Source organism: Bubalus kerabau, chromosome 1, assembly GCF_029407905.1.
Source record: "Bubalus kerabau isolate K-KA32 ecotype Philippines breed swamp buffalo chromosome 1, PCC_UOA_SB_1v2, whole genome shotgun sequence".
Taxonomy (NCBI): domain Eukaryota; kingdom Metazoa; phylum Chordata; class Mammalia; order Artiodactyla; family Bovidae; genus Bubalus; species Bubalus kerabau.
In genome coordinates, this window is record NC_073624.1 from 151,060,646 (window position 1) to 151,074,197 (window position 13,552).

At 50.5% G+C, this 13,552-nt stretch overlaps 2 protein-coding genes across 2 annotated transcripts in view; one reads left to right on the plus strand and one right to left on the minus strand.

Moving 5' to 3' along the window:
• Positions 1-2,362, minus strand: part of VSIR (V-set immunoregulatory receptor) — a 35,713-nt gene extending 33,351 nt beyond the window's left edge. The window contains exon 1 of the mRNA XM_055535185.1: positions 2,157-2,362. Coding sequence (XP_055391160.1) covers positions 2,157-2,238 — 82 coding nt within the window. The 5' untranslated portion in view covers positions 2,239-2,362. The remainder of the gene's footprint in view (positions 1-2,156) is intronic.
• CDH23 (cadherin related 23) overlaps positions 1-13,552 on the plus strand; it is a 435,990-nt gene that overhangs the window by 390,675 nt on the left and 31,763 nt on the right. Inside the window, exons 39-41 of the mRNA XM_055535177.1 lie at positions 6,745-6,966; positions 7,237-7,356; positions 7,990-8,170. Of these exons, the coding sequence (XP_055391152.1) occupies positions 6,745-6,966; positions 7,237-7,356; positions 7,990-8,170 (523 nt within the window). The remainder of the gene's footprint in view (positions 1-6,744; positions 6,967-7,236; positions 7,357-7,989; positions 8,171-13,552) is intronic.

Consider the following 13,552-nt stretch of genomic DNA (forward strand, 5'->3'; position numbering starts at 1 on the left):
CACCCATGTCACCCTGAGTCAGGTCCAGGAAAGGGCTATCTGCAACTTTTCCTGTGCTCCTGAGCATCAGGCTGACGACCACCATTCCCCACGGTGCTGGCCCAGCCCCAAGAGTGGGCTCCTGAGCATCAGGCTGACGACCACCGTTCCCCACGGTGCTGGCCCAGCCCCAAGAGTGGGCTCCTGAGCATCAGGCTGACCACCACCATTCCCCATGGTGCTGGCCCAGCCCCAAGAGCTAGAGAACAGGTCTGCACCAGCCACCCCATCTCACCTTCCCGAAGCATCAATCCTGCCCAGGGCAACCCAGCCCCTCAGCGGGCTGGTAAGCAGGTCTTTTCAGTTCACAGACCCTCTGGGTCATGCCTGCAATTAGGCCTGCCCATCTCTTAGCCCCCTTGTTGCGCACTCTACTAGGTAGCATGAATACTCAGTAGCACACCCATATTACAGTTAGGAATACTGAGTCCCAGACTAGTTCAAAACTAAGAGAATTCTCGTGACTCCTTTCAGTAGAAAACTGCTTCAAACCCTAATTATCCCCCTGAGCTGGGCCCAGGAAGAGATGGAGTACCAAGCTCTCTCTGGGAAGTCTCCAGGCTGTGTAGACAACACGAAGCGAGGGGCTCCGAGCCTCCGTGCTGCTGGCTGCTCTGCGAGCCAGTGCCCTGTGCCCTAGTCCTCTGGAACTCAGTTTCCCAAACTGGGGCTGCTGAGAGAGAGCAGCCCAGCCAGAGGAGGACCCAGGGTAGGGGTAAGAGAGCTGAAGGGCCTCTCAGGGTCACTTGGAGAGGCTGGGACAGGGCAGGGCTCTGTAGCCAGCGGGCTGCTGGCCTTCCTGCCTGCCACCATCCCCTGCTCCTCTGGGAAACCATGTCTGCCATGAGCCATGGCCTTGGTGCCGAGACTGCTCCCCCGCCCGCTTTGACTCTTCCTGGGGACCACCCAGGGCTTAGGCAGCCATGTCTGCAGGGTGGGCTCCCTCCTCCTCATAGGAGGCCAGGCCAGCCTTCCAGTGCTGAGATGACATGAGCCTGCCTGCAGGCTCCTCAGTTTCTGAGGTGTTTTCCAGGTTCTCTCAGGCTCCTCCTCTTGCTCTTACCCTGTCATCCGCTCCCTCCCCTTCTTCCGACTCGCCCACTGGGTCCCATGCCAAGCTCCCCACCTCCCTCCTGCCTCCCTCTGACTCCCTGCATGACTCACACTTTCCCTCCGCCTTCCCAGGGAAAAAGTTTAAAAGTTGAGTTCCATAGGCTGCTTGCCGGTCCCCTCCTCCCTCACGATCCAACTGCCCCAATCCTAGACAGACAAGAACTGTCGCCCAGACTATGGGTGCCAGGACCTCCTTTGCCCCCCCAACTCAGGGAGCCCCTGTGTCCTGACCAGGATACCACTTAGAGCTGTGAAAGTCTGGACTTCGGAAGAGGAAAGTGACACCTCCCCGTGTATGGCTTCTGTGTTTGAGCTAAGGAAACTGAGGCCCAAAAGATGCTATAAGTTATCTAAGGACCTAGAAGGGACTCATAACTGAGCTGGGAAATGCCCCCATGTTCTCCCCAGCGCATGCCCTACATCAGTCCCCCCTGGGGGCAGCTTTGCTAGGATGCCGGGAATCAGCTAACCACTCAGCACTCAGACCCTCAGAGGGGTGTGCATGTCCTGCAGTAGACCAGTGCCCACACTGACCAGTGCCCACCAAGGCTCAACCGTGAGTGTCCCCAGGGTATAGGACAGTGGCTGCGAGTATACAACTCCCCTACCGTGTGAGATCCTGGAGCCCTAAGGCGGGGCAGGGAGATGCCGCAGGTGTCAAATGCCAGGGGCATTCACTAGAACACACTGGGTTGTCTCCACTGGGTCCACCTCCTGTTCGGCAGAAGGTGTTCCTGCCCTGGGCTCTCTGGGCTGGGAAGGCTTGGACAGGCAGCCGCTTAGGCAGCTGTCAGCAAACAGATGTGCCTATCACCCAGCCAGGGCACTTGGCAGAGAGCTGCTGCCCGCTGCCAAGTAGTCCTAGCAGCCTCTCTGCCGTGGGGGGTGCGGTCACAGGGGGATGAAGGGGGCTCCCGGGGCACCCCCGTCTGACCTGTGATCCCTACCCTGCCCGCTGTGTTCTCCCGGTGCTCCTCCCCCGCACCCAGGCTCGCCGACCTTACCTCGGGAGGCAGCCAGGAAGAAGGCGAGGAGCACAGGCCTCCAGCGCCGGCTGCCAGCCTCCGGGACTGGGAGAAAACCCATGTCGCCGTCGGGCAGAGCTGCGTCTGGCGCAGCCGGGCCAGAGCGGAGCCCAGGGGCACGCAGAGGGTACTCCTGGTTCGCAGCGAGCGGACGGGACGCGGCCGGCGGGGAAACCTCCGGGCGAGTGAGTGTCGAGCAAGTGAGCGCAGACGGCCGCCCGCTCCAGGGGCCCCACAGCACCCCCGGGCGGCCATGGAGGGCACTGCCTCTCCAAGGCTCCATGGGAGGGACTTCCCACTGTCCCACACGGCCTGGCCCTGTAAGGTGGGGCAGCCAGGCAGTATCCCAGAGAGTCAGCAGCGCAGCTTGATCGCTAGTTTCACGCCTTTTCTTCTCTCCTCTATATCTGTTTGCAGAGGATTAGTATTGGTGCAAAGCCTGAGAAGTACATCTACGTCTAACTTAGCATCATCATCACAGATTGTTATCAGCCCTCACCCACCAGCAGGGGCTTGTACCGATCACCCTCCAACCCAGCCCGGGTCCTGATATGTAGTAGGCACTCCCAGTAGTGGACTGGATGGATGGAATCTAACTTTTGTAAAGAGCTGGGTGAGTTGGAGCAGGCTCAACTGTAGATTCCAGAGCCTGCAACACTCTTGTGCACATGTACACATGCACACAGGTGCAGGCTTGGCACACCCCTACACTGGGACACGTGTGTGGGGTGTGTGTGTGTGTGCATGCACAACATTGGGTAGTGTGTCCCATAGAAAATCACCACCACTCCTCTGGCGCAGGCCCCAGCATCACCTCCCACCTTGCAGCCTCTCTTACTCCCTGTACCCAGATGTCTGCAGGACGCTCTCACACATGCCCACCTCTAGCCCTCTGCTCTTGCACCACACCCAGTACTGGCACTCCTGGCAATGTGTCTCTCCTTTCTTCCAAGTTCTTCTTATCACTCAGGGCTTGACTCAGGCTCTTTCCCTTTACAAAGCACCCTGAATCTCCCCTGAAGGTCTCCGTCCAGTCTACACCCCCTTTGTCTACCACACCAAGCCTGGTGTTACGAAACAGCTGGTCTTCCCTCCAGGCTCATTTGCCCTCCTGGGCTAGACTATGACCTTTTGGGAACCAGGGTCTGTCTCTGATGTTTCCGAGTCCCTGGCACAAAACTGGGCATAGGGGAGATGTTTGATACACACTTCTCTGAATGGATAAGTTGATGTGTAAGTGAGTAGTGATTTCCCGAATAGAAGCGGAGATGACAATGGTAAGGGCCAGGGATCGGGGGAGAGGGAGAGCCCAGCGCTGTACTCTGTTTACCCCAGCCTGGGTGAAGCTTCCAAAGGCTTTGCTGATGCGTTAAGGGTCTTGAGCTCACAAGCAACACCCAGGCTGAAAGACAAAGTACAGCCAGAGTCCGTGTGGGTCAGGAGTCAGGGTGGTGAGACTCAAGGAAAGCCAGGAATTCTGGGTGTCCCATGGGTGGACTGATCCAAGTCAGAGATTCTCTGAATGCTTCCAGCCCTCACTCACAGGGTAGGGAAAGCTGTAACAGAGGAAGGGTGGGCATCATGCTATTACTATGTGAACTGGCATAGGCCTAGTCTCCCTGAAGCCAGGGACTCCCCCTGGGATGGGAGTCCCAGTGATTTCCAGGACATAATCCAAGTTCTTGGTCACAGTCCTGATCTTGTGACCCTGCTTTAGGGGACGGCCTGGGCCCTTCTTCCTGGCAGAGTGTGAGTTCTTCCACCCAGGGAAGTTACAAAGCCATCTGAAACCAGGTGGGTACCAGGCGCTCTTCCCACCCTGGCCATCGTCTGGTGGAAGTGAGGTGGGGTCACTGTAGGGTGAGACCCTAGCGCACCTGCTCTCCCTCCCCTCATCCCTTCCTGGCTTGGCCTGGCCCTGACCACCCTTGAAACCAGACTCCCTCTGCCCCAGGGCCTAGAAGGTGGGTGTGAGGAGGCTGGGATTGGGGGAGAGGAGCAACTGCTCTGCCAACCCCTTACCCAGAGGGCGAGAACACCTGATCTGGGCCCAGTCCCCCTGCCTTCCACTTACTTCCTCCCCACCACACTCCCCCCACCCCCGTGAGCCTCCTAGGTTTGCATCAGGGTGAGACACAGAGGCATTGCCCAAGGTGTGGGCATGGTCCAGAAACCTCAAGCACTGTTTCTGCAGTATCAGGGCTGAGAGGGCCTTCGGGGCACCAACTTCCTCCTCACACTAGAGGCCAGGGGAAGTCAGACCCACCTCCCCCTCCCAAGCTCCGACCTGGTCTTAGAGAGAAGGGGTACCATAGAGGAGCTCTATTAGAGCCCCCTCTCACTCAGTCCTGCACTGGTTAGACCCACTTCCAGGAGTCTGGGAAAATGGGAAATGTCAGTATCACCACCCTTTTGGTGAGGCTGAGGGTGGCGCTGGCATGTCTTGCTGGCAGAAGGGGCTCAGAAGGATGCAGTGCTGGGCTCCTTGCTGGTGGTAAGCGCTCACAGCTGCATCTGTGTGCAGAGCCACAGATGAACACAGTGGCCTTCCTTGACATCTTTACTCAAAGATTTGGGCCCTCCACCACCATTTTTAATGGAAACTAACAAACACCTTATGGGGAAAAAAAGTGTGAAACTTACATGAGCTTTCAATAGGAGAGATTTCAAAGATATTTCATTCTTGGGATAAATGCTTCAGGGGTGTTCCCCAGTTCAGTGCAAGTCCCCTCTCCACTCTGGTGGGAAAGTCTGAGAAATGTAAAAACAATGCATTTTCCTTCACTGTGTGATTGTAATTTTTATGAAGAGTCATTGAGACTCTTAAGACCCAAAAGAGTATCTCCCTGATGGAGCAGGGGTTCAGACTGATGGTGGCAGATCAGCCCCTCGGAATGTCTGAACCAGAAGGGATGTTAAAGAACAAGTCGGGTCCTTCACTAACAGACAGAAAAGGTCCAGAAAGGATCTCTGTGACATGTCCAAGGTCACCGAGCCCCATCTCCAGGTTTCCAACACTACCTGCTTTGGAAACAGTTCTAGCAACCACCTAACATACCCCACCCAACCCCTGCCAAGATCCAGAGCTGCAGCTGCCCCTGCCTCCCCAGGGGCAGTGAAGTCTTCCTGGGTGCCGGTCTCCTGTCCATCTGTCTGTCCTTCCACAGGTGACTCCAGAACCAACTGAACCCCCACTAAAGGTGCACATTAGTTGTCTATATCCAACTTTTTGCACTACCTGCTTTTGGTTCCCTGCCCTTGACAATTGCCTGGTCACATTCTCTCTACCCAGATGTTTTGCAAGTGGTTATAACCTTATTATTATATTTTATTAGTCACTACTTATAGTTTGTATGAGTCAGGGTACTGGAAGGAAACAGATGGCACACTCAGAAAGGGCTCAACTGAAGAGAGCTTAATGGAGGGACTGTTTACAGAGGGCTGGTAAAGCACCCATAGACTAAAAACTGCAGGAAGCCATTTCCACCCATGGGTGCAGAAGGCAAGAGGGAGATGAGGTAATTAGAGCCCAGTGAGGGCCAGAGCCATGAAAGAGGGGCCACCCAGCAGAACCACTGCCTCTGGCAGAACTGCAGCAAAGAAAAGGGAATAGAAACGCCCCCACCCCCTCTCCATCTTCTGCCTGGACCTGCCATGGGCCAAACCACGTGGAAGCCAAATGGCAAGGGAGCCCAGGGAAGGCAGTCCGCAGAGGACCTGCTCCCAGGTGGAGAAGCAGAAAAGGGAGGAGGGAAGCCGAGGGACAGAGAATACCAGTACATGGCTAATTTTTTTCTTCCACTTATCGCTTCTGCTTGTAAAGTGCCACATCAACCACTTCTCAATGGTTCTTGGGTGCTGCTTGCTGAGTTTTGATTGGCTAAGTATTACCTGTGGTCTGATTGGACCAAACATCCATCAAAAATGGCCAGTCACTGGAGAGTACGGTGTGAAATTGTTCTTGCACTGAAGTCATATGCTGTTAGCTTTATTTTTCACAACTCTACAAATTCTGTCCATGGAACTGCCCCAAACCCAAGGTCCTGCCTCTCAAAAGTGCTGAAAATAGGTATTTCTTCCACTGATCTGAACAGTGGATGAAGTTTAAAATGCATGGGCTCTGCACATTACATTTTTGCCTTTTGTGATCTAGAAGGAGGTCCAGGGTAAGGCCCTGGCCCAGTCAAAGCTATGGGCTGGAGGCACTTATTGGGGTTCATCTCATGTGCCAGTGTTAATCACTAGATCAGTGTTCTGACAAGGATCCTGAGGCTGCATCTGGCCTCAGCAGTGCAATGGTTGATTAGTGATGTCTGCCATTGACATGGACATAAGAGTGGTGGTGCAAGCGCCATCTTGGATCAAAGCAGTTACCTAGCTTGGCTCTCAGTGGAGCCTCTGTGATTTCCTCTATCAGCCTGTGACTTCACTCACTCTCATCCTTCTCTCTTTACCTCACCATGTTGGATCACATTGAGTAAGTTCAGCCTAGGAACACGTCCAGCTAGCTCCACCTCAAACCCCCAAGCCAGCTGACCGAGGAACCTAACCACGCTCTTCTCCACAGGCCACCACCCACGTGTATGTGACCATCGTGGATGAGAACGATAATGCGCCCGTGTTCCAGCAGCCCCACTACGAGATCTTACTGGATGAGGGCCCGGACACAATCAACACCAGCCTCATCACCATCCAGGCCCTGGATCTAGATGAAGGGCCCAACGGCACAGTTACCTATGCCATCGTGGCAGGCAACATCATCAACACCTTTCGTATCAACAGACACACGGTCAGCAGCTGGTGGAGGGGGCCAAGAAGAGGGTCAACTGGCTAAAGGGATTGGAGGGAAGTTCAGCGACATTGTGGGGGGGGGGGGGCACAGCAAAGATGGAGTCCAGGAGGAGAACAGGATGGCAGCATGTGCGGGAAGATGAAAAGGCTGGGATAACAGGGGCTCCTTATCACAGCCAGGGTGTCAGGGCCTACCTCCCAGAGTGGTCAGAGGGTACCCCAGACCCACGACCCATTGACCACCGTTGTCCTTCTCCACATCCCACAGGGCATCATCCGTGCTGCCAAGGAGCTGGACTATGAGATCAGCCACGGCCGCTACACCCTGATTGTCACCGCAGCGGACCAGTGCCCACTCCTGTCACATCGCCTCACTTCTACCACCACGGTGGGTGGATGGGTGGCTGGCACACGGCCCCAGCTTGGACAGCTCCTTGGGGAAACAGGGTAGGGAAAGACTATTCAGGAGAAACAGCTCAATCCACAAGCCCTGTCCTGGTTTCTGCAACTCACCCAAACTTGCACTGTGACTTTGAGATTACCGCACCTCTCCGTGTGGCTGCAGCTGTGAGACAGATGATTATGCCTGCCTTTCTCCCCTTCGTGGGGAGAGCACAGCCTCTGGTCAAGCCAGCAGGGGTTCGTGTTCCTGGTCTTCTACGTCCTGTGTGACTCTGGGCAAGTCACTTAACCTCTCTGAGCTTTACTTTTCTCCTCTGTAAATGGGGGATAATATACACTGTTTCAGAGTATGGGAGCAGAAAATAAGACCAGATAAAATGACCATAGTACAGCAATAAGTAGAAGTTCATAGCATTATTATTCATAATATTATTCTGCCCATAGAAAGACTTTGACAATAACAATAATTTATCTACATGTATAGCTTCAAAGACCCTCCCACACCCATTAAGCAATATGATCCTTACATCAGCCTGGGAAGTGGAATTGTCAGGTCCAGCTTACAGATAAACAGGGCTGGCTGGGGTCTGGCCCTGACTAAGCTCTCCCATCATCTCAGGTACTTGTGAATGTGAATGACATCAACGACAACGTGCCCACCTTCCCCAGAGACTACGAGGGGCCATTTGATGTCACTGAGGGCCAGCCAGGACCCAGAGTGTGGACCTTCCTAGCCCATGACCAGGACTCAGGCCCCAATGGGCAGGTGGAGTACAGCATCGTGGATGGAGACCCTCTGGGTGAGTAGGCCTGAGCTTGGTGATGAGGGTGGCATGACCCAGTGGGCCTCTCCCTGACCCCACTCAGGAATTGGATGAGAAAGGAGGTCTTTCTAACTGCTAATGGTAGTTTACCCCACAATTGTGTGATCTTGCACTCTCTGGGCCTCAGTTTCCCCGTCCATAAGATAATGGAAATAAACTCATCCCAGGAATATAGTGAGAACACCCTGAAATCTGGGAGCAGAGGCTGGTAGCCTTGGACGGTCACAGTCTCCTTTGAGAATCTGATAGAAAACACCCTGGGTCATCCCCAGAGTAAAGGCTCCAGGGAAGAGGAAAGAAGGAAAGACAAGCATGCTTGCCCCAGACCTTCAGGACCCCCCAAATGCATACCTGAGGGAGCACCCAGACTTCTCTGCACACCTCATCATCATCCCTTAATGGCCTTCACAGCTGCCTTGGCTGATCCCCTCAGTTGAAGAGCAGTGTTTGTCTGGCCAGAGCAGTTTCTCAAGATAGTTTTTACTCACTTTTGTGGAGTAGGAATCCCAAACTCAAGGCCTACTGGGGCAATGCAGGGAGCATACATGGGGGGAAATGTCTGGGCTAGAGAACAGGGAGCCAGGGGGCTGTGGCAGCCAATGGTGGTCAGATTGATGCAGACCCAGGGGTGAGGACTTCCCGTTGTTATAAAGAAATGATGGAAATCCAAATCATTGTGAAACATCCTAATTTTTAATTGATCACTCAATAAATATTTATTGACCATATTTGCTGATCACATTCTAGATGCTGAGTATACAGAATGGTAAAAAAAAAAAAAAAAAAAAATCAGACACAAATCCCTACCTTTAGAACATGTGCTCTAGTTGGAAGATACAGGCCATGAACATAACTGATTAAGTAGATGACATTTTCTGTTGGGAGGTGCTAAGTGCTACAGAGAAACATAAAGCCAGGAGAATGGGGAGTGCCAGGGTAATGGCTGCAGTTTTAGAATGCTCAAGGAAGACCAGTGCGAGGAGGTGACATTTGATCAAAGACCTGAAGGAGGTGATGAATGGGTCGTGTGGATATCCAGGGAAGAGCATGGCAGACAGAGAGAGCAGCAAGTGTAAAGGCTCTCAGGTTGGAGTGTGCCTGGCTTATTCACAGAAGAGCAAAAAGGCACAGTGACGGGCATGAAGCCAGCAAGGGAAAGAGTAGGAAGAGATGAGATCAGAGAGATAACAGAGCCAGATGTTGTTGGGTCCTGCAGGCCATCGTGAGGACTTGTCTTCTTCTCCAAGTGACGTGGGAAGCATAAGAGAGCTTTGAGCACCAGAGGGATATGATTTGACCTGAATTTCAACAGGAGCACTCCAGTTCCTGAGCTCAGAACAGAGAATAGAGGTTAAGGAACGGTTGATACGAGCCCCTTGCAGTCACTCGGGCTAGAGATGTGAAGCTAGAACCAGGGAGGCGGCATTGGAGATGGTGAGAACTCTAGTGTATTTCATAGACAGCCAACAGGATGTGAGATGTAACTCAATGATGACACTAAGATTGGGGCCTGAGCAACTGTGCTATTAGCAGATGGGAAGACTGCAGGAGGAGCAGGAAAAGTGGGTTTGGGGAATGGGAAAGGTGAGGTTAGGTTTGAGATGTCAGATTGTCGTTCAGTTGCTAAGTCATGTCCGACTTTGTGACCCCATGGACTGCACCACAACAGGCTTCCCTGTCATTCACCGTCTCCCGGAGTTTGCTAAAACTCGTGTCTGTTGAGTCAGTGATGCCATCCAACCATCTCATCCTCTGTCGCCCCCTTCTCCTCCTACCCTCAGTCTTTCCCAGTATGAGGGCCTTGTCCACTGAGTTGGCTCTTTGCATCAAGTGGCCAAAGTATTGGAGCTTCAGCATTAGTCCTTCCAATGAATATTCAGGGTTAATTTCCTTTAGGATTGAGTGGTTTGATCTCCTTGCTGTCCAAGGGACTCTCAAGAGTCTTCTCCAGCACCACAGTTTGAAAGCATCAATTCTTTGTTGCTTAGCTTTCTTTATGGTCCAACTCTCACATCTGCACATAACTACTGGAAAAACCATAGCTTTGAGTATACGGACCTTTGTCAGCAAAGTGATATCTATGCTTCTGAATACGCTGTCTAGGTTTGTCATTTCTTTGCCCTTTCTTCCAAGGAGCAAGCGTCTTTTAATTTCATGTCTGCAGTCACTGTCCACAGTGATTTTGGAGCCCAAGAAAATAAAGTTTCTCGCTGTTTCTATTGTTTCCCCACCTATTTGCCATGAAGTGATGGGACTGGATACCATGATCTTAGTTTTTTGAATGCTGAGTTTTAAGTCAGCTTTTTCAATCTCCTCTTTCACCTTCATCAAGAAGCTCTTTAGTTCCTCTTCATCTTCTGCCGTTAAAGTAGTATTGTCTGCATATCTGAGGTTGTTGATATTTCTTCCAGCAATCTTAATTACAGCTTGTGATCCATCCAGGCTGGCATTTCGCATGATGTAGTCTGCATATAAGTTAAATAAGCAGGGTGACAGTATACAGCCTTGACATACTCCTTTCCCAATTTTGAATCAGTCCACTGTTCCATGTCCAGTTCTAACTGTTGCTTCTTGTCCTGCATACAGGTTTCTCAGGAGACAGGTAAGGTGGTCTGGTATTCCCATCTCTTTAAGAATTTTTCATAGTTTGTTGTGATCCAGACAATCAAAGGCTTTAGCCTTTTTCTGGAATTTTCTTGCTTTTTCTATGATCCAGTGGATGTTGGCAATTTGGTTCCTCTGCCTTTTCTAAATCCAGCTTGTATATCTGGAAGTTCTCAGATCACATACTGCTGAAGCCTAGCTTAAAAGATTTTGAGCATAATCTTCCTAGCATGTGAAATAAGTACAATTGTACAATAATTGGAACATTCTTTGGCATTGCATTTCTTTGGGATTACAATGAAAACTGATCTTTTCCAGTCCTGTGGCCACTAATGAGCTTTCCAAATTTGCTGGCACATTGAGTACAGCACTTTCACAGCATCATCTTTTAGGATTTGCAAGAGCTCAGCTGGAATTCCATCACCTCCACTAGCTTTGCTCATAGTGATGCTTCCTAAGGCCCACTTGACTTCACATTCCAGGATGTCTGGCGCTAGGTGAGTGATCACACCATCGTGATTATCTTGGTTGTGAAGATCTTTTCTGTACAGTTCTTCTGTGTATTCTTGCAACCTCTTCTTAATATCTTCTGCTTCTGTTAGGTCCATACAATTTCTGATGAGCCCATCTTTGGATGAAATGTTCCCTTGGTATCTCTAATTTTCTTGAAGAGATGTCTTGTCTTTCCCATTCTATTGTTTTCCTCTCTTTCTTTGTATTAATGGCTGAGGAAGGCTTTCTTATCTCTCCTGGCTGTTCTTTGGAACTCTGCATTCAGATGCTTATATCTTTCCTTTTCTCCTTTGCTTTTCGCTTCTCTTCTTTTCACAGCTATTTGTAAGGCCTCTTCAGACAGCCATTTTGCTTTTTTGCATTTCTCTTTCTTGGGGATGGTCTTGATCCCTGTCTCCTGTACAGTGTCACGAACCTCTGTCCATAGTTCATCAGGCACTGTCTATCAGATCTAGTCCCTTAAATCTATTTCTCACTTCCACTGTATAATCATAAGGGATTTGATTTAGGTCCTACCTGAATGGTCTAGTGGTTTCCCCACTTTCTTCAATTTAAGTCTGAATTTGGCAATAAGGAGTTCATGATCTGAGCCATAGTCAGCTCCCGGTCTTGTTTTTGCTGACTATATAGAGCTTCTCCATCTTTGGCTGCATAGAATATAATCAGTCTGATTTCAGTGTTGACCATCTGGTGATGTCCATGTGTAGAGTCTTCTCTTGTGTTGTTGGAAGAGGGTGTTTGCTATGACCAGTGTGTTCTCTTGGCAAAACTCTATTAGCCTTTGCCCTGCTTCATTCTGTAATCCAAGGCCAAATTTGCCTTGGTGTTACTCCAGGTGTTTCTTGACTTCCTACTTCTGCATTCCAGTCCCCTATAATGAAAAGGACATCTTTTTTGGGTGTTAGTTCTAAAAGGTCTTGTAAGTCTTCATAGAACTGTTCCACTTCAGCTTCTTCAGCATTACTGGTTGGGGCATAGACTTCAATTACCATGATATTGTATGGTTTGCCTTGGAAACGAACAGAGATCACTCTGTCGTTTTTGAGACTGCATCCAAGTACTGCATTTCAGACTCTTTTGTTGACCATAATGGCTACTCCATTTCTTCTAAGGGATTCCTGCCCACAGTAGTAGATATAATGGTCATCTGAGTTAAATTCACCCATTCCAGTCCATCTTAGTTCACTGATTCCTAGAATGTCAATGTTCACTCTTGCCATCTCCTGTTTGACCACTTCCAATTTGCCTTGATTCATGGACCTAACATTCCAGGTTCCTATGCAATATTGTTCTTTACAGCATTGGACCTTGCTTCTATCACCAGTCACATGTACAACTGGGTGTTGTTTTTGCTTTGGCTCCATCCCTTCATTCTTTCTCGAGTTATTTCTCCACTGAACTCCAGTAGCATAATTGAGCACCTACCAACCTGGGGAGTTCATCTTTCAGTGTCCTATCTTTTTGCCTTTTCATACTGTTCATGGGGTTCTCAAGGCAAGAATGCTGAAGTGATTTGCCATTCCCTTCTCCAGTGGACCACATTCTGTCAGACCTCTCTACCATGACCCATCCATCTTGGGTGGCCCCACACAGCATGGCTTAGTTTCATTGAGTTAGACAAGGCTGTGGTCCAGGTGATCAGATTGGCTAGTTTGTGATTGTGGTTTCAGTGTGTCTGCCCTCTGATGCCCTCTCTCAGCACCTACCATCTTACTTGGGTTTCTCTTACCTTTACGTGCAAATGGGATTCCAGTTGAGCTATTTCCAATCCTAAAAGATGATGCTGTGAAAATGCTGCTCACAATATGTCAGCAAATTTGGAAAACTCAGCAGTGGCCACAAGACTGGAAAAGGTCAGTTTTCATTCCAATCCCAAAGAAAGGCAATGCCAAAGAATGGCAATGCCAAAGAATGCTCAAACTACCACACAATTGCACTCATCTCACACGCTAGTAAAGTAATGCTCAAAATTCTCCAAGCCAGGCTTCCGCAATACGTGAACCATGAACTTCCAGATGTTCAAGCTGGTTTTAGAAAAGGCAGAGGAACCAGAGATCAAATTGCCAACATTTGCTGGATCATCAAAAAAGCAAGAGAGTTCCAGAAAAACATCTATTTCTGCTTTATTGACTATGCCAAAAGTCATATGCCATGAACTCATTTGAAAAGACCCTGATGCTGGGAAAGATTGAGGGCAGGAAGAAAAGGGGATGACAGAGGATGAGATGGCTGGATGGCATC